The 21,633-nt window shown below is 43.8% G+C and overlaps 2 protein-coding genes across 3 annotated transcripts in view; one reads left to right on the top strand and one right to left on the bottom strand.

Moving 5' to 3' along the window:
* The first annotated feature begins 33 nt into the window (after nt 1–33).
* ccdc71 (coiled-coil domain containing 71) lies at nt 34–18,329 on the top strand. 2 transcript variants are annotated; one of them, XR_015762893.1, is made up of 2 exons: nt 34–814; nt 17,950–18,329. XR_015762893.1 is itself a non-coding variant. In XM_014986258.2 (2 exons), exon 2 carries the CDS (start codon nt 6,657–6,659, stop codon nt 7,722–7,724), a length of 1,068 nt encoding a protein of 355 aa, XP_014841744.1. In that variant the 5' UTR covers nt 457–814; nt 6,647–6,656; the 3' UTR covers nt 7,725–9,460. The 2 variants fall into 2 exon arrangements, 1 of the variants encoding a protein (XP_014841744.1); XM_014986258.2 differs by lacking the exon at nt 17,950–18,329 and adding an exon at nt 6,647–9,460 and having other exon boundaries at nt 457–814.
* Nucleotides 11,557–21,633, bottom strand: part of stab1 (stabilin 1) — a 55,232-nt gene continuing 45,155 nt past the window's right edge. The window contains exons 61-70 of the mRNA XM_014986250.2: nt 21,355–21,499; nt 19,678–19,811; nt 19,285–19,450; nt 18,035–18,141; nt 16,686–16,805; nt 15,994–16,128; nt 13,303–13,407; nt 12,504–12,650; nt 12,071–12,169; nt 11,557–11,939 (exon numbers count right to left, since the gene is read on the bottom strand). Coding sequence (XP_014841736.2) covers nt 11,880–11,939; nt 12,071–12,169; nt 12,504–12,650; nt 13,303–13,407; nt 15,994–16,128; nt 16,686–16,805; nt 18,035–18,141; nt 19,285–19,450; nt 19,678–19,811; nt 21,355–21,499 — 1,218 coding nt within the window. The 3' untranslated portion in view covers nt 11,557–11,879. The remainder of the gene's footprint in view (nt 11,940–12,070; nt 12,170–12,503; nt 12,651–13,302; nt 13,408–15,993; nt 16,129–16,685; nt 16,806–18,034; nt 18,142–19,284; nt 19,451–19,677; nt 19,812–21,354; nt 21,500–21,633) is intronic.

Raw genomic sequence — 21,633 nt, 5'->3', positions numbered from 1 at the left:
TTTCGGCCAAGGTAGCTAGGTTAGTCACATAGAGTTTGTAGGCAAATGCTAAAATTTTAATATTGTCAACAAAACTGTAAAATCTGTGAGGTAAATTTAGTTTGTCAAAGGGATCCAATCCACTTAAAAGCCTAATTTTGACACGTTCACTGGCCATTGTCCCCCTCAAGATAAAAACAACAGTCCTTTGAATTTGCTCTTCATATTATTTTTCCACTGTATGTGTGCCTCTCTTTGGTATCCACCTATAAGCGACTACTTAGCAGAACTAACAGTAAACCCTAAAAAACCATAATGCAATGTGTTTTGGCATCTGTGCCCATTCTCCATTTGCAACCAGAACATAGATATGTTGGGCACACTAAATTTCCGAGATCCAACGTCTGATTGAATCAGATCCATATGATATATATAACTGCAACATGGGTTAATAATGATGTAGCTGATGAAAAAATGCAAGGACCAAAATGAGAAAAACAGTTCAAGCTCCACCCAGTCGTCAAGCCCCACCCCCTTTTATCTGTGTTTTATATTTTTTAACAAGAGTTTCTGTTGAAAAAACTTGTTTTCTATACTTGATAGATTTTTGAATTTTTTTTTTTTTTCAGATTTATGTTTTTAGTGATAACAGTTGGTTGTTCTCCACCCCCACCCCTCAGGGGGGCCGACTGAGCCCGCCTCCCTCCTCTCTCTCCCCGGCTGCCTCCGCCTCTTCTCTCTGGTCTGTCATCCGCACCAGTGTTGTAGCAGCCATTTTACCGTGGAGCGTCGACCCAGCCGCGACCGGAGGATGCCGAGACAGCGCCGTTAAAAGGTAATTACGCCCCTTCCTCCCCATCTGCGCCTCACATTTGTCTCTGTAACGGCTCCAGCTCGGTTACGCGACGGCCGGCGGCGCTGTGGGCAGGGGCTCGGCCGGCTGGAGGTCTGAAGCAGCCTGAAAAACTGCCTCAGACGGAGGGAAGATTTGCTGGGAGAGTGTTTGGCTACTGTAGCTCTCTGCTGGCAGTTTACTAGACCGGGTAAAAATGGCGACGTCTCTAAATAAACCTGTGAAAGTTGTAAAGGAGCTTCCTTTTTGCGGCTACATGGTTGTTGGACTGTAGGCTAAGCTGTGCTCCAGTAAACTGCGCAGAAGTGCGGCGTTTTTAAATGTATCCGCTTTCAAAGAGGGGGCGCTCCAGAGCAACTAATCGCGTAAAATTTGCGCACATATCGGCATGACTCAGTACTCAAAGCTACGACTGGTTTAATCGTAGTTTTTATGTGAAATCTGATGATTCCTTTGTTCTTTTAGCCTTGTAACCTGTAAATTTTCTTGGTTTTTGTAAGAATTCTCAGTTTTTAATATCGTATTTGCTTAACAGTCATGTTAGCATTTTAAAAATGTAAACAACTTAACTGGGTGGTAGTTTGCAGTAGAATTATGGAGTGCTGTATAAATCCTTTGAATGCGGAATTTTAGGATTTGGAAATAGGAAGGATCACCTGAAAGGTCCCAAAACACCCAGAGGGAAGAATCCAAGATGGCTACAGCACATGTAACACAGCGTTAGCTGCGGTACTAACCTGTTAATTTGCATTTCTGGTCATTTGTTTCAGTAAATCAAACTAAGTACTGTACAACTTAAATTAAACATGTTGATGCGTTGTTTGAATGCACAAGACGCTGAGAAACAGTTTTTTTTATAAATCAGTCTACACTAAAGTCAAACACTATCCAACGAATCCCCAGGCTATCTGGTTGATGTGCATCCAGTAGTAAACATCGCAGTATTTATGTGAGTCAAAGCTAATTAAAGAGTTTTTAGCCAACTGGAATTACCAGATGTGTCCACACTGACTTTTTTTGTAGTAGCTCAGCCAAGTTTATTTGCATCTCACACAACCGTAATGGCCACATGAGACTTAGTTGGGTTCACTTGTTGATACTCACGTCACCCAGTCTTGAGGATCAGTCAGGATAGTCAACTTAGTGCTGGAGTGTAAAACGAAGACATTAAGCAGTGAAACCCATCACTTCCTGTTGTAAGTGGGTGGAGCTAAAGTGATGTCATGACTATTTGAATATACTGAGTGCTGGTCTGTGATTACACACAGGATCTCTGGTACAGATCCGGGCTTGTGTATGGAAGTTACTATTACACTTTTGTCTTTTGTGGTGAAAGATAATTTTTGCTCACATGCTGTGATGCAGAAATTTTTTTTGATAACTATTTATCCCCAATGCTTTAAGACCACAACAGGTAATTTTGAAGTCTGTGAGTCCAAAGCTCTATGAGGAGTTTACCCGGATACAAAGGGAATAAATAAAATACACAAAATGGTAGATTTTGACCAAAATGGCCATCTTCCTGTTCGGTTTGGACCCTGGGTCCAAGAAACTTACTTTTTTTGTAGGTCTTGAGACACCACAAATGTGACGAATTGCAAAATACTTGGTCAAAGCTTGGCTCAGGGCTGATTGTTTTTATTTTTCTAGGGGTTGCTGTGGAGGAATTAGACTACTCCCATTAGATATTTGCATTAATACTTTATAGGTATTGGATAAATATTCATGTTCAGTTTGGTGCACATCAATTTATAAATATGGAAACTGGAGCCAAAACTCAGACAGACCTCAATCCATGTAACCCCCACCCCCAGTGAAAAGTGAAAGATGTTCACATTGACATCACCCAAAATGACATCACCCAAAATGCTAAAGGTCACAGAGTCTAGGATGCACTGATGAGAAAGAGATGAAAAGGAGAAAATAGGCATAGATATTGCAGCTGACATTAATTATTACCATTGCAGCATTTACCATGAACTCATTTCAAGCTTCTGATAAAAGCAGTAATTTCACCTGCCCAAGCAATATGTTACCCTTTTTTCAGACATAAAAGTTGATATCTTGTTTGCTCATGCTTGCATACCAAGACAGGATAAGAAAAGATTGACAGACTGTCCGTTTGCTTTCACACTGTCTGAACCAGAGTTAACTTGAAAGTTAACCAAGAAAGAACGGTTTGTAGGAGGACTGGTGTTTCCTTGCCTATAGATCAAGCTTTCACTTGTGCCAAAATTAAGTGATTTGTAAATTAATCTTAGTCTGTTTATGGTGGATAATACAACTCCTGTGTTAAAACACCCCAAGAGACCATGCACGAGACTAAATACAATGCCTGACCACCCCCAAAAAGTTGCCACCACAAAAAAAGGCAACACATTCTAATATTTTGGTGGCCTTTAGCTTTGATTACGACATGCATTTGCTGTGGCATTGTTTATTGTTTTGATAAGACTCTGGAATGTTGCAAAATTTATTTCCATGCATGGTTACATTAATTTTTCACCAAGATCTTGCATTGATGATGGTAGAGTCTGACCGCTGAGCAAAGCCTTGTCCAGCGCATCCCAAAGATTCTCAAAGGGGTTAAGGTCTGGACTCTGTGGTGGCCAACCCATGTATGAAAATGATGTCTCATGCTCCCTGAACCACTCTCTCACAATTTGAGCCCAACAAATCTCGTCTTGGAATATGCCCGCGCCACCAGGGAAAAAAAAGCCCATTAATGGAATTACTTGGTCATTCTGGTAGTCAGCTGACCTCATTCTTTGAGTTCATACTGTTGCTGAACCTAGACCTGACCAACTACAGCAACCCCAGATCATAGGAATGCTCCTATAGGCTGCTACAGCAGGTGCTAGGCATGATTGGTAATCACTTCACCTGCCTCTCTGTGACTCTATCCTGTCCAGACTGATAGATAGAGTTTGTCTTGTTGGTTGTCAGCCTACTTCATGTTGCCTGACAGGTTATAGTGTAGCTTCTTGACTGTACCGGTTCGGCAGTAATCAGGTCCAGTTTTCCAAATCAAATGTGGTTAATCAGAGTTGGTTTTTCTCTTGTTCATCAGTTAACAGGGTTTCCCTCAGTGGTCTGGAGGGCCACCAGGCTTTACATTTGCCCCAACCATTGTTTGTTTATGCACCATATATTTTTTAAACACCAGTAACAATGATATAAAATCAGGAACTCTGTAATTACTTCCTGTCTTTACCTGTCTAGATGCAACAAGCCAACAAAAAGTCATTGCAGAGCGCAGAATCAGCCAGTCTAAAAGTTATCTAGTTGGTGCAATTCCTACTAGACACCATCGTTCACCAGTCACTGCAAGGAAATGCATTTAACATAAAGCGCTAGAGTTTTTTACATAATATTCAGGAGACAAAGAAGCCGAAAAGTCAAGAATCACATCGGTGTGAGACAGGGACGATGGATTGCAGAAGCTCAGTGGGAATATTTTACTCTAATTCGGATTATAATCATAAAGTAACAAAGGCCTCACTGCGTCTCAACGCGAACTTTAAAGACTAAGTTATAGTCACGCTTTTAAAAGTTTGCATTGAGCCAAGCAAGAGTTGAGGCCCATTATCGGGCTGTCATAGAGGGCGAGTTACAAAAAAATTTGGAGAGCATGCAAGGCCAGTAGCCAACAGCGGGGATAAGGTGTTGATGTCAAACTGTCCTCGAAGAGTGCAGTTTGACATCACTAATCTTATGGCCAAGCTAAATGTAGCTGTAGCCTAGCGGGGAACGGAGGGAAATAAAGCCTGGGAGCCCACCAGGCTTATAATACACCATGGTCAACCCTGACGAGGCATCACTCGTCGATGTAGTGAGAAGTCACTGTCATGCATGTGATGTCCATGTGTCACATTATGCAGACTCTCTGATTGTGTTTTTGTTTTGTTGTCTGTCATATATGTGCACATAATGGGGGTAACAGCTTCATTAAGACGTTTACTTTGTACCATAATGTAATTTGGCTTGAGCACTTGAAAGAGTTCCTTGAAGTTATGCACAACCAAGTCCGAGTGTAAATCTTTGCAAATAATTGCGATTGCTTCTGTTATCTTAATTCCTCACTGTGAGATTTGGCTGGTCAGTAAGTCCCTCTGTTTCTCTCGTTTTGCCCCAGAAGCAGGACTGTAATGTGCGATGAATTTGGTCGTAAATGTGACCTGTTTTCTCAGAACCTGAAAAAAATTCCATCACACCAGTGCAACCAGTCCTTGGGAGGTAAAAAGTCTAAAATGTGGTCGTTATATGAACATTTCAACTCGAATGAGGTGTAATATCCTGTTCAGTCTTTGGCACTCATTGAGAGAATGTGGCCATTTATCTTCTTCTGTTGGTGTCCACAAGTAGTCCTCTCACAGAAATCACCATAATTAGTTAGAAGACCAACCATGTCTACTAGCCCCACTTGTTGCTGCAGTTGTCTGGCTGCTAAAGACTTGAGTTCCTGCTGAAAAGAAAAAAGGACTTTGCTGTTGCTACAGGCAGTTTGGTCAGTGATTTTGTCTCTGGCCATACAGACCTGAAAAATAGGTCTTCATGGCCATTTCCTTGTACACAAGACTCGAAGAAGAAGCTCCTGTAAAATGGTGAATGTCCTGTACTTGTGTATCAAGTCTCGAGGACTCCAAAGCACTTCATGCTACATTCAGTCATTCACCCTCTGATGAGGTGAGCTACTAACATAAGTTAACAGTTGTAAAAGATTATATTCTGTCATCTCCAGTTACATTTTCATCTGATTTGTCATGGAAATTTGAGTTTCCTGCTGGTTTGGAGCGAATCAACCAGGCTATGCAAAGCGTAATTTGGTTAGATGTTGATGCTATCCATAGCAGCAGAGGTTGCAAACTAGCATGTTGCTATCAGGCAAGTTGTAATTGTTCTGTCATGCCAGCTAGTATTGGTGATGCTGTCCAGAGCCATATATGAAGAAATGTAATTCTAACAGTGGAAACGACTGTGTGAGGTAAAAGTTTGCTGTTTATTTGGTAAACCCGTTTCCATCTCAGCTCTCAAAGTGTGAAGTGCTTTGGATCACATCAGCTCTTTTTCAGAAAAGCCAAAAACCACCTCAAAGGAGCGTACAAAGATTTTGTGAAATTGAGGAGGTTGTTTCAAAATTTGCAGTTTCCATCAACTGTTTCTAATGCGATGCTTCAAAATGTGCATTAAAAACTGCTGATGTTTACAAAATTTTACAACTAGGTATCCACGAATGATCCTCAATGTAACGGCTTTTCTGCGCAGTTTCCGCTGAAGCTGGTGAACCTGGTTGTGTTCTCAAATCATTGTGTGAATCTTGAACAATCCATTCTTAAAAGTGGTGAGAAATTGCTTGGAAAATGAATAAAGGTGTACTCCAAGACTTGGTTCATGGTTCACTTGGTTTTGGTTTATAGTGCCTGTCTGTATGGTGCAGGTTTTCAGGCTTATGCTGACGATAGTCTTCTATGTAGCAGGTAGAAACGCGGTGGCTGTTTTTAACCCAACTGTGTCAGTATTTGGACTCTGGTTTGTAAAATTAGGTTAAATGTTAATTAACTGATCTCTGATTAAAAGTAAAGATTTTTATTATCAGTTGGGATGTAACTGAATGCTGCTTTGGCCTAATTAGAGAGCCTGTTTCATTCTGCACATATTTATCAAAAATTCAAGGATTTTTTTTCATATTCATGTAAAAACCCACTGATCCTGTTTGGTCAAATATTTTCAAAAATCCCAATCTGGAGTCCAGTTTATGGTTCTGTTTTAAACCGGTGACCTTGCTAATGCTTCACTCGCTTTTTTCCCTTATAGGTTCACAAACATGGCTGCTTCACCTCAAGGTCCCCTGGTCTGTCGGCCATTGGCGTTTGCCAATGAGGAGCGGAGGGCGGTTCACTCCTGGTCCCGCATCTCCTCAGCAGGACAAAATGTTCTGCTGGACGCTCTGAAGATCCTGAGCCCGATGTCTCGAGACCTTTCCTGCACAGAGGAGCTGGTGACCTTCCTGCAGGAGCTCAGCGAGGAAGGCCACAGGCCCACCATTCTGCGCAGCAAGGACGTGTACTGCTACCGCTCCTGCACCAGCCTACCCATGACCGAGGAGATGCTCAAGTTGGTCAGCAAGAATGTGAGACCTGCCACCAAGAAGAGGAAGAGGAAGCCTCAGGTCAAGAAGCGGGAGGTCCATCCGTCCTGGAGCACCACCGAGAGGAGCAGCCCGAGGATCCAAGGGATTCGGCCTCCGGAGGTTCTGGTGGACCATCACACCGTTGTCTGCAGCAAGACACCAATTCAAACTGTAGAAATGTTAGAGGATGACGTGCAGCCGTGCCTCAGACTGACCAGCATCGAAGGCTTATCCGGCTTCCACACGGCCAGACTCCAGATCCAAACTGTCTGGGAGACTGAGACGCCGCCCGTCTCCTTCCCCTCGCCACAGCTCCCTCCAACGCTATCAGGAATACCGTCTCAGCCTTCTCAGAACGGTGGCGGGGCGCCCACCAAAGCCGTGGCCTTGTTCAGCCAGAAGAGCCTGTCCTGTCCGATCCGGCTGGACGGCGCTCTCATCGGGGACTCCGCACCGTTCTTTTACGCCAACGGTCGCCCGGTCTCTCAGACGCACACAGACCTGACCAGCAACGGCTGGAGGGGCAACGGCCTCCACCAGGATGTTCCGGGGTCCAAGGGAATGACAGGCGCCACGCGGCAGAGAAACAGTTGGAAGGACAAGAAAAATTTAGGACGCAAAGTGATAAAAGTGGACGATTCGCGGTCTGTGGCGGAGGCCTGCAGGAAAGCGCAGAAGATCCTGCAGGTCAACCTTTCTCCGGTGATCCAGATCCAACCGCTCAACCACGCTCTGAGGGACTTCCGGTTCCAGAAGCAATGAAAGCCCCGACCCAAACTCACTTTGTCCGTTAGCAGATCTTAGTGTTTCCCATCCGTCGACCTCCACTGGACCGGTCCGGACCGGTCCGTGGTTGTAGCGGACGTCGTACCTGCGGTTCTGCCGGGTCGTGTTGCAGATCCAGACAGAAGCGCCGTCTGTCGTCTCCACGCTGGTACATGTTCACTGTTCAGTCGACGCTACGCTAAATCTAACAGTCATCCAGCCGCTCTGCCGTAGATGAAGGTCAAAGGTCAATTTCTTCTCCTTTCAGAAGGTGTCGAGTTCAGACAGCTGTTGTGAAAATATTTAAGCAAATTAAAACGCATTTTGTTAGAAATGTAAGTATTTTTTACTTGTTTCTGCCGCTCTGCTCATTTCCCTGAAAGAAGGAAAATGGAGCTAATGTCTGGACAAAAGTATCTTTTTTTAATTTAATCGATTTTGACTAAAAGGGGGAAAATATTTAGTTTCTTTTTCTAATTTGCTTTTTTGTGTCTCTGGGACGATGAACAGTAAGAGTTTGGGCCCACAGAAACATTAATTAAATAAGTTATTCACAAAGTGTTCCTTTGGTTGGTGCATCAACAGACTGAGAAGTGAGTTCTTATATGTTGCGCAGGGAATATTTGATGTCTCTTAGTTACGGAACATAAAAAACTGCAAAAAAAAAAGAAAACACACAAATCTGGTCTTCTAATGTTTTCATCTGAGATTTCAACAGGTCTCCTGTTATATCAACTGTTTTCTGATTATTGGTTTGTCGGTTTCAGATTAAGATTCAGAAAATTCTCCAAGTTTTGAGAAAAACATTTGTTCACAGTAATTTAACCTATAACCTCTTCACTCTATGATGCTGGTTTCTGGCCCATTAAATAAACCAGATTAATTATTAATTGTAAAATCGTGTTCTGGTTCTGGAAACAGTGTTTGGATCATTTTTCTTGGTTAAACTGGTTCGATCAACAGGTGCTAATTGTTGGTGGGATCGTTGGTGCTCCTCCAAGAATGTCAACGTTGGTTTCATTTCTATTTCAGATTGGTGCATTTAAGAGCAGTCACTTGTCGGCGCTGCTGCCCCCTGCAGGTTGGGATGAGCACGACAAGCCGCCGTCTGTGCTTTTCTAAGTGTTTATACTGTGAGGAACCAGCTGAATCCATTGTCATGTCATCTGTGACACCCGTGTGTATTTTCTGCTATTAAACCACAATTCACAAGACAAAAATCTTTTTTTTTCCCTCAGTGCTAAAAAAAAAGTAGCTTAGAGAAAAAAAGCTGAAACCTAAAATCTTCTAAGTTGCTTTTTCTGTTTGTTTTAAATTATTAAATGATCTTTGAAAGGTTCATAAAAGCAGCAGGTAAATAAAACTAGTTTGTAACATTTTAAGTGAAGCAACCAGCAATCAGTCATTGACTTAATGAAACTGGATAGCGATTGGTTGGAATAGCAGGTCCACTTCGGAAAAACATGAAGGTCCTTTCTATGAAGGCAGCGGTTTCCCTGTTTTAACCGAGACTGCATCAGTGTTGGGTGATCGCCTTTACAGACGTCCTTCTCTGTTCTGGTGAAGTTCGTGTGCCCCCAAATCCCAACCCCTCCGCAGTCTGTATGCAGTCATGTTCACCCCCTTTTCTAGACTGTTTCTGTTAGTCTCGTTTGTGCAACATTTGTATTATAATGTATTTCCTACATGATCTTTGAAAACATTTTTGTTCAATAAAAATGACTTGAAAACAATCTTTATCTTTTATTTTTAATATGGGATGATGACCTTGGTAGAGGTTCGCTAATTTGATTACCGTCTTACCAAATGGCGCCGGGAGAATGACTGAATGTAGCTCGAAGCTTTGGAGTCCTCTGGACCTGATAAAGTCTGATACACATCCGTGGGAAAATGTTCTTAGTGAGGCTTTGCACATCCGGAAATATCCGTCTATCTTTCCACTCAGTTTTTCTTTTCCAATGACGTCATAAATTACACAGGTGAGTATGTTTTGGCCAGTTTTCACTCCTCGCCGTTGTTTTTTCATTTTTAAGCAGTTTTGAGGCGATATCTTAAACTGCTGCTGTGCTGTTGCTAAATAACCAAACCGAGTGAATTGGTTAACGTCACCAGCTGTGAGACGTTCAGCGGCTAAAGCCTTCTGCCTACATCTCCCAGAATGCTGTGCGGTTCTGGCTCGGATTTCAGTGAAATTATTTAATATTCTTTCAGAACTATTTTTAATTAGTAATCCATGATAGATATTATGGATTGAATGCCCAATCACACTGTTTGTTTTGTGTTTATGAATATTTCTTATTAGCCTTTCGGACCGATGTGAAATTGCAGTTTACGTCCCTTGTCGGTAAATTACGGAACTTCATACTCATGGCGGCGCTTACGGTAACCCGCAAAATGGCGACGACAACAGTTGGGAGAAAATGCCAGTCAGTTAATGTTCAATTCATTATCCAATCTCTGTAAACATAAGCACAATACTTTGGTTATTTATTTTTTGTCCAGAAATTTAAAAAGGTCAAAGTAAAAAAAACCGAAACAATATTTAACTGATAAGTCATTTAAACTAGCAAACTCACTCTAAAAACTAAAAAATTAAATACAACCAAACAAGAAGGAAAAACCCAAAATTTTCTTCTGATCTTGGAGATGATCTGATCTCCAAGGTCTGATCTTGGAGCCATTTTGTCCTCCCTGAAACACCAGATCATTACCAACCAATCAGGAAGAAACCCTGCTGCAGGATCTTTTCGGTCTGTTGCTCCTGCAACAACCTCTGCACTGGTGGTAACCCGTCTCTGCTCCTCCACAGCAGAAAATTTTGATTCGGCTGTAATCATCTGCATGTGAGCTGGATCTACTGCTGGAGGAGATTTCAGGCTCTCAGAGCTTTGTCTGTGCTGATCGTGTTTAACAGATTAAATATTTATGCAGCAGATTATCTGTATCTAAATCAACGTGAACCAAAAAGATTTTTTCTTAAAAGACGATTTTCCTTCAGCTTTGGAGCATTTTGTGTTTGCACTAGAGATTAGAGGGCAGCTGCAGGTGATTACATATCTATTCAGTGGGCTTCATAGGTTTGAACAGATGCAGAAGCTCTGAAGAGACTTTAATCTATTGGAGGAGAAGCAGCCAAATGAAGGGTTTATTCCTAAAACCGTCATCTCCTGCTTGGAAAATCATCTGCTGGAATTTTAAATTCACCAAGACGTTATTTCTGATTCCAGGGTTTTATAGACGTTAACTGTGGCCATTCTTCCTCTGATCTGACATCCCAATCAGTTTGCGCCAGTCAGAATGAGGTCATCAACATGGCTGGAGCCCCAAAGCTATGCAACATCACACCAGGCTACACTTTGATAGATACGCTACACTGCGCCACTCCACCCCACGCTACGCAATCTCACACTGCTCTGCGCCACCCCACTCATCAGGCTCTCTTGCTAAGCATAAGCAAATCCAACCTAGCTTTTGATTCTTCAAACTACACAGACAAAACATTTCCTCGTATCCGTTACGTCATCACCAACACACCCAGTCTAGTTTTGTAGTGTTGAGTGTTTTAATTCCACATTATGAAAGGTAACAGAGGCATTATGGTGAAGTTAGGATGTCATCACACATAAAACCAGTTTTCTCTGTAGTTTGAAGGTAGAAGCTTAGATGATATTGGTCTTCATGGGAAAGATGTTTAAATTGCCAGGATTCCAGACCATCAGTAACATGGTTATAATGGTAGTGAATGGAGCCAGACTGGACTCGGCCTGGGTTTCTCTCTCCTACCTTCCAATCAAGAGAACAAATAATTACAAATTAAATCCAGACCAAGTTTCACAGAATCAGCCTTTAATCATACAGATGTAAGAGTCAGCAGCACACCACTAATCAACTTTATTTTCTTTCTGGGTCCAAAAGAACAGATCTGAGAGATGAACAGAACCAGAGAACCAGAGTGTTCTGGTTGCAGATTTAGAGAAAGTATTGATTTTAAGCTCCTTTTAATCAGAATCACATCAATTATAATAATGATAAATCTGGATCAATCAGCTTCCTGTAGCTGCTGGAGTCGCTTGTTGTCGGGTAGAAACCAAACTAATGCAAACATCTGGAAAACAATGTGAATGGGTTGCTTCCAGCAAGGCAGAACTGGTTTTACTGGTCCAAGTCCAGAATGTTTGGTGGTTCTGCTGGTTCTGCTGCTGCACTCACCTCCTGTGAGAAAGAAAGAGAGGTTCACCTGCGACCCAAACCAGTATGGTTCTGGTCCAGAATCGCCATATAAACAACATGTAATCACCATGTGGCCCGGTCCAGTCCATCTAGAACCTGGCGGACCAACTCACCTGGAATGGATCGGTGATGGCTCTGGAGCCGCTGTAGAGCGGGTTGGGGATGGAGAACAGCGTGGGCTGGGCCGGAGTATCCTCATCCTCATCCTCGTTCTGTCACAGAGAAACCGGGTCAGAACAGCCGAGTCGGAACCACCAGGTCCAAACTGACAGGTTGGAACCACCGGGTCGGAACAGCTAGGCTGGAACCGATGGGTCAAAACTGTCTGACTGGAACCACCAGGTCAGAGAAACGGGTTCAGAGTCCATCTAAAGGTTAGTCAGCTGGTTGAACCGGTCCAATTGATTCAGAACGTCTAGAATCATTCAGATGATCCAGAACCGTTCAAATGATCCAGAACCCTGCAGAGCCACTGGGAGGCTAGCTAAAAGCTGAGAGTCAGGAAGCTTGGACCCAGATGGGTCAGAACTTCCCCTCGGGTGTTACCTTGAAGTAGTGGAAGTTGAAGGCGTCCATCTTGTTTCTGAACAGGTAGAACCCCAGAGCCGCTAACGCACATGCCAGCAATGTAACCAAGATGGCTGCCACCCTGCCGCTGGAGTGGATGTGGCCTATGGAGCTGCTGTGGATCACCTGGAGGAAACAGGAACAACCTGGAATGTTAGAACTGATGTTCCTGGTTCTGGTCCAGTCAGAACCAGGAGATTTGGACCAGACTGGACCCGTTCTTTTAACACCAGTCAACCACAGATGAACTGTTGATTATAGATCTTCTGATTCTGGTTGGATCCATAATTAATGAAAAGATGCACAGCTGGAAACTAGGAAGAGACGGTTCTGGTTCCAGGTCCAAGATCCGGTGCCAGCTGGTTCCTGGTGTTGGAGCTCCTCTTCATCAACATGGAGAAGGTCGGACCCTCACTTCCTGTTTCCTGTTCCAAAAGTTCAGCCATCTGCTCTCTGCTGTAAAACCGCCCAGCAACCGCCAGCCAATCAGGAGAGGGGGTGCCGCTGCGCTGCCCCCTGGTGGCCAGATGTTTATTTTTCAGGAGGTTGAAGTCCATCTCCAGTTCTAACTAACAGTTAATAACTTCTTTCACTGAGATTTCATTTGGTCGGGTCAGGAAATTATTCTGGTGACGGTGCAGATCTGGGATCAGAACCGACCAACAGAACCCACTTCTGGACCTGCACCAGATGGTCAGCTGAATATAAATGTGCACCAGGGTCAAGGGTCAATGCGGGCCTCCAGAGTCTCAGCTGAAGGGGGAGGGGCATGACTCACCAGGGGGGCGGGGGCCGTCAGCGGCGCCTCCAGGACGTGGATGATCCCGTTGACAGCCGGAACGTCCCACTGCAGCAGCAGCCGCTGGTTCACCAGCTTACAGCTCTGAGAACCGGGAGAGGAGGAGGAGAGAGGATGAAGAGAGGAAGGAGTAGGAGGTGGGGGAGGAATGAAGAGGAGGAGGAGGGGAAGGAAGAGGAGAAAGGGAATAAAGAGGAAGGAAGTTATGTTCAGTTTTCCATATTATCAGTTTGTTCGTTTGTTTGATTTGATCCTCATTTCATCATTCAGTATAACTCTGTTGTCTTTCTGTCAGTAGTTAGCCTGTGTGTGGGGTAGTTAGCCTGTGTGTGGGGTAGTTAGCCTGCGAGTCGGGTAGTTAGCCTGCGAATCGGGTAGTTAGCCTGTGTGTGGGGTAGTTAGCCTGTGTGTGGGGTAGTTAGCCTGCGAGTCGGGTAGTTAGCCTGTGTGTGGGGTAGTTAGCCTGTGTGTGGGGTAGTTAGCCTGCGAGTCGGGTAGTTAGCCTGCGAATCGGGTAGTTAGCCTGCGAGTCGGGTAGTTAGCCTGTGTGTCGGGTAGTTAGCCTGTGTGTGGGGTAGTTAGCCTGCGAGTCGGGTAGTTAGCCTGCGAATCGGGTAGTTAGCCTGCGTGTGGGGTAGTTAGCCTGTGTGTGGGGTAGTTAGCCTGCGAGTCGGGTAGTTAGCCTGCGAGTCGGGTAGTTAGCCTGTGTGTCGGGTAGTTAGCCTGTGTGTGGGGTAGTTAGCCTGCGAGTCGGGTAGTTAGCCTGCGAATCGGGTAGTTAGTCTGTGTGTGGGGTAGTTAGCCTGCGAGTCGGGTAGTTAGCCTGTGTGTCGGGTAGTTAGCCTGTGTGTCGGGTAGTTAGCCTGCGAGTCGGGTAGTTAGCCTGCGAGTCGGGTAGTTAGCCTGTGTGTGGGGTAGTTAGCCTGTGTAGTTTGTTGGATCATTTGGTTGTTGCTTTAATAAGTTATCAGACTGAACCAGAAATCAACTAGCCAGTGATTATTTCTCATTGTGTTTCTGCTGAGTTAATTCCTTCAGAACCAGACTGACACATTTCAGTCTGGTATTAGTAATAAATAACAAAGTATAATTATTAATAATTATATAAGCCAAACATTGACATGAATGTTGAGTCCCATCAGATAAATATTCACCCCTACAGATGCACCTTTGATTGGACAACTGGACTCCTGTCTTCCTAAACTGAACTCTGGTTATGATCAGAAACCCAGCCCTACATGCTTAATAGGACTGAGATCCTGGCTTTGACTAGGCCACTCTAGAACCTCTTGATGTTCTACTCTTGGTTTGGTGAAGCTGGTGATGAGTTTTCCTCTCCACTGTCGCCACGTGCATGCTCGTTATGAGGGATTGCTGGAAAGTCAATGACTTCCTTAGAAACTTTTTAAGCAGTTTGAATAAGGAACTAAACTTGAATATTTCAGGAAGTTGGATCAAATTATTTATTAGTAAGAAGCCTTGAGACAACATGTTGGGAAAATAAAAATAGGCCAGTTTCTCTCTTTTGTTGTCTTTACTGAGCATTTCTGCTGATTTCCCAATCGATGGAGGTTAAAGAGTAAACTTCCTTTTCTGTTGCAATCAGGAGGAAACCAGCTCTTCTCTGTTACAGAATGTCGTCATGAAATCTGAAGTTCAAACCGTGCTGTGATCTTAAATCATGATTTTAAAACAAACAGCTTAATTTAGTTTGACTGGTTCAGGATGGATATGAAAGGGAAAACATAAAGAACCAAAGTGGACTAAGATCAGAGCCCAGCGGGACGCCACAGAGGAGTGGAGCAGCTGAGAAACGATCCGGTGAAGTGTTTTAAAAATGGTTCTCATGTTTCAGACGGCCCAGCGGGACGATTAGCCGTTTTCATGGATCCACTGGTTCTGGTTAATCACAGACGGTTCTGGTCTGCAGCCATGATGCAAAATAATTAAAGTAGAGCTGGAAAAATCAACGGAGTTTCTGTGTGACCCCGGATCCAATCCGGATCGAGAGAAACTGCAGGTTTCTCTGTTATATCAGGACACTGAATGGCACTATGCTTTCAGGCAAATAGTGACATTTTATAACATAATCAAGTAACTATGTTACCATCAGTTGTTTCAAAAATGCTGTATGTTATATATTTTGTAATTTAACATCTTTTCCCTTTAAAGGAAAAACTTGCTGAAGGTCAAACTCTTCTTCATCCTATCATGAAGCAGCTCTCAGGTTTTAAAAAACATTTTCTGACTGTTTTACTCTCCACCACTTCCTGTTGTAATAAGCTGAGCCTGAATCTGTTTCTGACTGCAGTCCGGCTGGAGAACCTGAATAAATCTCAGGTTTCTCCGTTTTCTCCAGCCGGGGTCTAGACCTGCTTCCTCATCGACTCCAGGGCCTCTGACATCGACCACAGATCAACCTTCACTCTCTTTGCTCCCCGTTCTTCTTCCTCATTAGCTGCAGTTTCCCTTCCTGAATCCCTGCCCTCTGATTGGTTGAATTCAGGGTTGCTTTTACTGTTCCTTTGGCTTCTCTCTGCTGATTGGTCACAAATATTCAGGTGAAAATCTGCTTCCTGTGAGTGAAATGTTCCTCATCAATCAGGAATCAAGTCGTTCTGACCAGGTTTGGGTTTGTTTTGTGCATCGGTTGCTGCTGTGCGTCCTCACCTCGTTGTTGCCGTAGGTAACGGTCAGATTGAACCCGAGCCGCGATGCAATGCGTTCCTGGTGCTTCAGATCCTTAAATGGTCGTCTGCTGTGATTGGCTGAGGTGTGGTATTCCAAATCTCTCCCAGAAAGAGTCTAAAAAGACCAAACAGAACAAAAAGAGGCTCGGTTTCATTAAGCATGCTGGTTCTGAACGGGTCCAGAACCAGCAGTGTAAAGCCTAGGCTAACCAGGTGTCCTGGTCCAGTATTTTGGGTCAAGTTTCTACCATGTTTCCGCAATAGTCTTTACAGGCAATAAAGAAAACTGTGCTAAAAACAAGAAGTGTAAGAAAAAAATGATGAAATTTAAAGAAAATAAATGTCTGAAACAATGAAAATGAGATTTTTTTTTTAATGAGGTTTTCAGTCCTCATTTAAAGAAACTGAGTTTTTAAGGTTTTCAGGGAGTTTTGTTTCAGAGCTGAGGAGCAGAGAAACAAAATGCTGGACAACCAAGCAGGAAGTCAATTTCATTCAGCACCTTTACCAGCCCAAACCAGACTGGGAACCGTCAGCAGACTGGTTTGGCTGGTTTTAATCACGAAGGAGTGAATTTGTTGCTAAGCTATCTCTTAGTGATGGCTCAGAATCTTTTCACTAAGGTTGAACATTAATTTAGAAGAAGCTGTAAGAGCAGGTGTTGCAGCTCACCTGGTTCTGAGTGAATCCAGAGTTGTGGGGAACAAACAGCGTGACGTCAGACTTCCTGTGAGCCAAATCGTCGAGGAGCTGCCGGCCCTCAGAGGACGAGCCGCCGTAGTCCAGCAGCAGCTACAAAAAAACCATTTACTCAGAACCCAGAACATCCTCAAACAAAGACCGCAGGCTCTGCAGGCAGTTAGCAGGCTAAGTATTTCATTAGCAGGATAAACATTTAGCTCACTAACTCAATGTTTAGCTTTTGACCTAAATACTTAGCTAAATATTTAGCTCACTAATTAAATATTTCGTAAAAAACTAACATTTATAAATAAATGAGTAACAGTGGAAATATGACTTAGAAAAATTAACTCTCATTTATTCCTCTGATGAAAAACCCAAATTAATGCTAATGACATGTTGCAACGTGACGTCACGCTCACAAGATCCCCAAAAAGCTGCAGGCTGACGATGATTAGATGGTTTCAGCTGTCGAGTTGACATAACGCGCTTAATATTAAAGGTACGTCTGATATACAAAAGAAAAAGGGACGCTGTGCTCTGCTGCCAATTGTCAACATTACGACAAGGTCAGGAAAAAGATTTCATTAAGAAAAAAGTGTTTCGGGTCAGTTAAAAAATAAAAGGCGACCCACACACCGACTGACAGATAATCAGTAGAGCAGATGTTTCAATCAATCACTGCTGTGGTCAGACGATCATTTATTAATAATCGCAAAATAAACATCAAGCCTGAAAACATAAAACTGTAACGGACTGAATGTTCTGTTCTTGGTGTGGGAAACGTTTGAGTGTTTTTTGGTGTTGAGTGCTAATAGTGGAACTGTTGTCAGTCAGTTGCTATAGTAACGTGCATAGCAAAGCCGACATAGAGAGCGAGGAAAAGGAGGAATATGAGTTGGAGTTATTATTCAACAGTTTTTCAGCAGTATTTTCCCTCTGCTGTGGCGCGATGCACTAAATTAATAATAGGTACATCTCCAGGTTTCATTTTATTAAGGGAACTGTTCCACCTTGCAGCTACGGATGGCTAGTGAAAAAAATCGTCTTTGTGCTCTCCAGCGCTGTGAGCATGTGAGAAATTTCCGGATGTGAACAGTAACATGCAACAAGTCTATAAAAGTTTGATTGTGTAACTCATAAACATCCACCACAAAGTCCTGCTTTAATCAGGATTTTAAAGTTACTTCAAACAGCAAAGAAATGTTTTAATCACGCTGCTGTCAGATTAAAATCTTGTAACTTTTCCCCTCAGTACCGGTCAGGCTGGGCAGAGTTTGGTGGATCTTAATGTTGGACCTGCGGCCGTAGCCTGGCAGGCAGCAGCCATGCAGACTCACCTGGTAGAAGATGGAGAAGTTGCTGGTTGCTGCCAGGACGCTGGTCAGGACCCCGTTGCAGAAGTCCCCGTCTCCAACGTAGCCGTCCGGACACGAGCAGGACACCTCTGCACGGAGACATGGACACCGCCATCAGGAGCTGCACTTCACAGCTGGAAGCTGCTTCTGATTGGACAGCAGCTGCCTTTCCATTAAAACATTTTCTTAAAACTTTGACTATATTCTGCTGATGTCAAAAAAGAAAACACAATTTCACAGTTGAGGTGTTTTCAATAAATAAATGTAATTAAATTCATGTGAATAAGTTTGTTCAAGTCATTAAAAATCATGATGTACACAGTTATGAGACAACTGTTCCATGCACTTTATACTTGCGTATAATTGTCTGCACAGTTGCTCTTGGGACCTGTAGCTGCTTTGAAATGGCTCCAAGTGACTTCCCTGACTTGTTCAAGTCAATAATTCGCTTTTTCAGATCCACACTGAGTTCCTTTGACTTTCCCATTGTAGCTTTTGTAGCTGAGTCTAATCACTGGGTCAAATGAGCCCTATTTAAATGGGCTCATGAGAAGTCAACAGCTGTAGTCAATCAGAATCACTTACAAGAAGTGAAGAGGCCATGACATGAAGCTAATTTGATTGACACAACTCGCTACATCACCAAAATTGACAAATTTTGTTGCTGTATGTATATTTTTGACCCAGCAGATTTGGTGACATTTTCAGCAGACCCATAATAAATTTATGAAAGAACCAAATTTTATGACTGTTTTTTGTGACAAACATGTATGTGTTCCGATCACTCTATCACAGAAAAATAAGAGTTGTAGATCTTATTGAAAACTCAAGACAGCCATAACATTATGTTTTTTTACAAGTGTATGTAAACTTTTGACCACAACTGTATGCAGTGCTTTGGGGAAACACTCTCATGCAGAAAAGGACAGCGGCTGATTTCTAGACCTTTAATGAGGTAGATAAGATCGGATCAGCTTCACTGATCTCCCAAAGGTAAGGAAATCGTTTCACCGCTAGTTTTCATTGCATTTCTGCAAAATACATCTAATTCGATTCAGGTGAAAAACCACCTCATCGCAGCACTTAAGCTTTTTATCGCAAGTCTTTTTGAAATTTGTGTGTTTCCATTAAGCAAATTAATTTTTGTAATTCCAATTTGTGCAGTAATATGGTTAATGGACACGCTGTTCATTTCTGAACAGAAATTGCAGGTAGTTTGTCTGCCACAGTACCTCTGAGCCGGTAGCAGTAGGCGTCATACTCGCTGCTCTGGTCCACCGGGTCTCTGTACATCACCAGGCCCACGTGGTTGTCGCCACATTTGTCTGAGGGGAAGCGGGTCGGATAGCCCACCCTGCCTCCTGCTATCCAGCCGGCGACACACAGATGCATCCCGAGCTGCAGAGACCCGACAGGAAGGTTAGGCTGCCAAACGTTACGCCCAGAGGAAAACAGAAACCCAACGGCTGCTTCAGCTCACAGCACCTTCTTTACCTGTAATCGATTATTCTGACGATTAATCGGATAAAACTGGCTTCTTTCCTAAGATCACTTTCCTCCATGAACTCTGGAGAAACTCCCAGTCCCAGTAGGAAGCCAGAAGCTTTCGGTTCGGGTTTGTTTACCTGCTGAGCGTACCCCAGCTGCTGAAACGTGGCTAGCGTAGCGTCCTCAGCCTGGCAGGAGGCATCCGCCTGGCTGAAGTTCATCTTGTACTTTCCCTTTGGAGAGCGCAGGTGGAAGACTCCGGCTGTGTTGGCTGAGGAACAACCGAAGGTTAAATTCACCCTGAGAGCAGATAAACTGGAGGCTGCACAGGGGATACGGCCTCTAACGAGCTCCAGGCTTAACGAGCTCAGCAATCAATCTACTGTCACCATGGTTACAGGGATGCTGTGAAGGCCAGCCGCTGTGGATTCAGTGGTTCCCATGGAGACATCGATGGCTGCTGCTATAATACTGCTGCTGGTGTCTCACAACTTTAAATAAGTTGCTATGGAAACTTGTATAAAAAAAAGATATTACAGCAGCGTCACCATGGTAACAGCTTTTGCCAAAATGTGCAGTGGCATTCTTAGAATGAGTATCGTATTTTCCACACTATAAGGCGCATCTAAAAACCTTCAATTTCCTCAAAAGCCGACAGTGCGCCTTATAATCCGGTGCGCCTTATATATGGACCAATATTGAGCCACAACAGGTCTAGCAACAACGGTAAGCAGCCGCCAACTTCATTTTCGCCCGTAGAAGAAGCGTGCGGTGCATGCTGGGATAGTTGTCAGAACGCTGGTTTGTTAATAAAGTTTGACTGACCTATCTACCTACCGACCGTCTATAATAAGGTCGCCTCCAGGTCATTTAGCACCACGTTCTCCACCAACATGCTGTGGGCGAACGGAGAAGGGTGACCATCGTCTGGCCCAGTCGAGGAAGGTTCTCCTCGCCGACCGGAGTCGGACTGTTTTGTTGACATTCTTTGTCAACAAAGTGGCTTTAGACATTCATCTGGGGTGCTTTGGCTAGGGTTACCAAGGGACCAGCCCCTATACATTTAAAGCCGGGGGGGCGGGGGAAGAGAGACAGAGACTGCGGCGGCAGCGTGTCGGTTGGTCTGTGTTACCCAGAAAGCAGTCGGGCACAATATCGCAACACCAACACCGTGAGTGAAACAATGACTGGGGCAGCCTACTATATAAAGTACTCGGGGACCACTTCTTTATTATTACACATCCACATTTGTAGAGTACGGTGGCAACCCTAACTGAAGCGTCTATTCTATGCGCCTTATATATGAAAAAGGTTTTAAAATAGGCCATTCATTGAAGGTGTGCCTTATAATCCGGTGCGTCTTATAGTGCGGAAAATACGGTACTACTTATTTATTGCCAAGGCAACATCAGCAGTTTAGTGTTTCAACAGCTTTCAGGAATGTTCGGGAACTGTCGGCTCCCTCTACAGATCGGTTATAGGAACTACATCAAACAGCTAAGCTAGCTGAGCGGCGGAACAGATGAGCTAAAGCTGCTGATGGTAGCTAAAGCTGCTCCTAGCTAGCGCTACTGTTCAATCAATCATTCAATCAAATTTTATTTGCATAGCACATTTCAGCAGTAAGGCATTTCAAAGTGCTTTACAGCGTAACAAAAACAAAAACACAAAGTCATGCAACATAGAATCAACAATGAAAACATTACATTACTGTCGTTAGCTGAGCGGTGAGTCAGATGTACTACAGCTGATTTAGCTGTAAGGAAACTGGGAACCATCAGACACAAACCAAAGACAGGAAACTGATGCGTTACCATGGTAATGGAGGTCCTTGCAAGTGGCCACTGGGTCGCAGCCTCCGTTTTCCTCCAGGCAGCGGTCAACAGGGGGTGTCACCTTCTCCAGGCACTGGACTCCATTACCCACGTACCCTGGCAGGCACTCACACTCGCGCTCGTTCTTAGGGAAGAAAACACAATGGAGTCGAGATCTGACCCTTATTTAGCAAACTGACATCTTGTCCACGAGCGCAGGGCGCGTCTTTAGACCAGAGATGCACCGATCCACTTATTTCCCTTTTGATGCCAATACAA

Source organism: Poecilia mexicana, unplaced genomic scaffold, assembly GCF_051168715.1.
Source record: "Poecilia mexicana isolate PSO_F unplaced genomic scaffold, ASM5116871v1 scaffold_5, whole genome shotgun sequence".
NCBI classification, from domain to species: domain Eukaryota; kingdom Metazoa; phylum Chordata; class Actinopteri; order Cyprinodontiformes; family Poeciliidae; genus Poecilia; species Poecilia mexicana.
The sequence above is the reverse complement of the archived record's forward strand: the minus strand, read 5'-3'. Positions and strand labels throughout refer to the sequence as shown.

Bases quoted from the DNA above. Each gene is read 5' to 3' on its own strand.
- ccdc71 (XM_014986258.2), top strand. From the start codon at position 6,657: ATGGCTGCTTCACCTCAAGGTCCCCTGGTCTGTCGGCCATTGGCGTTT.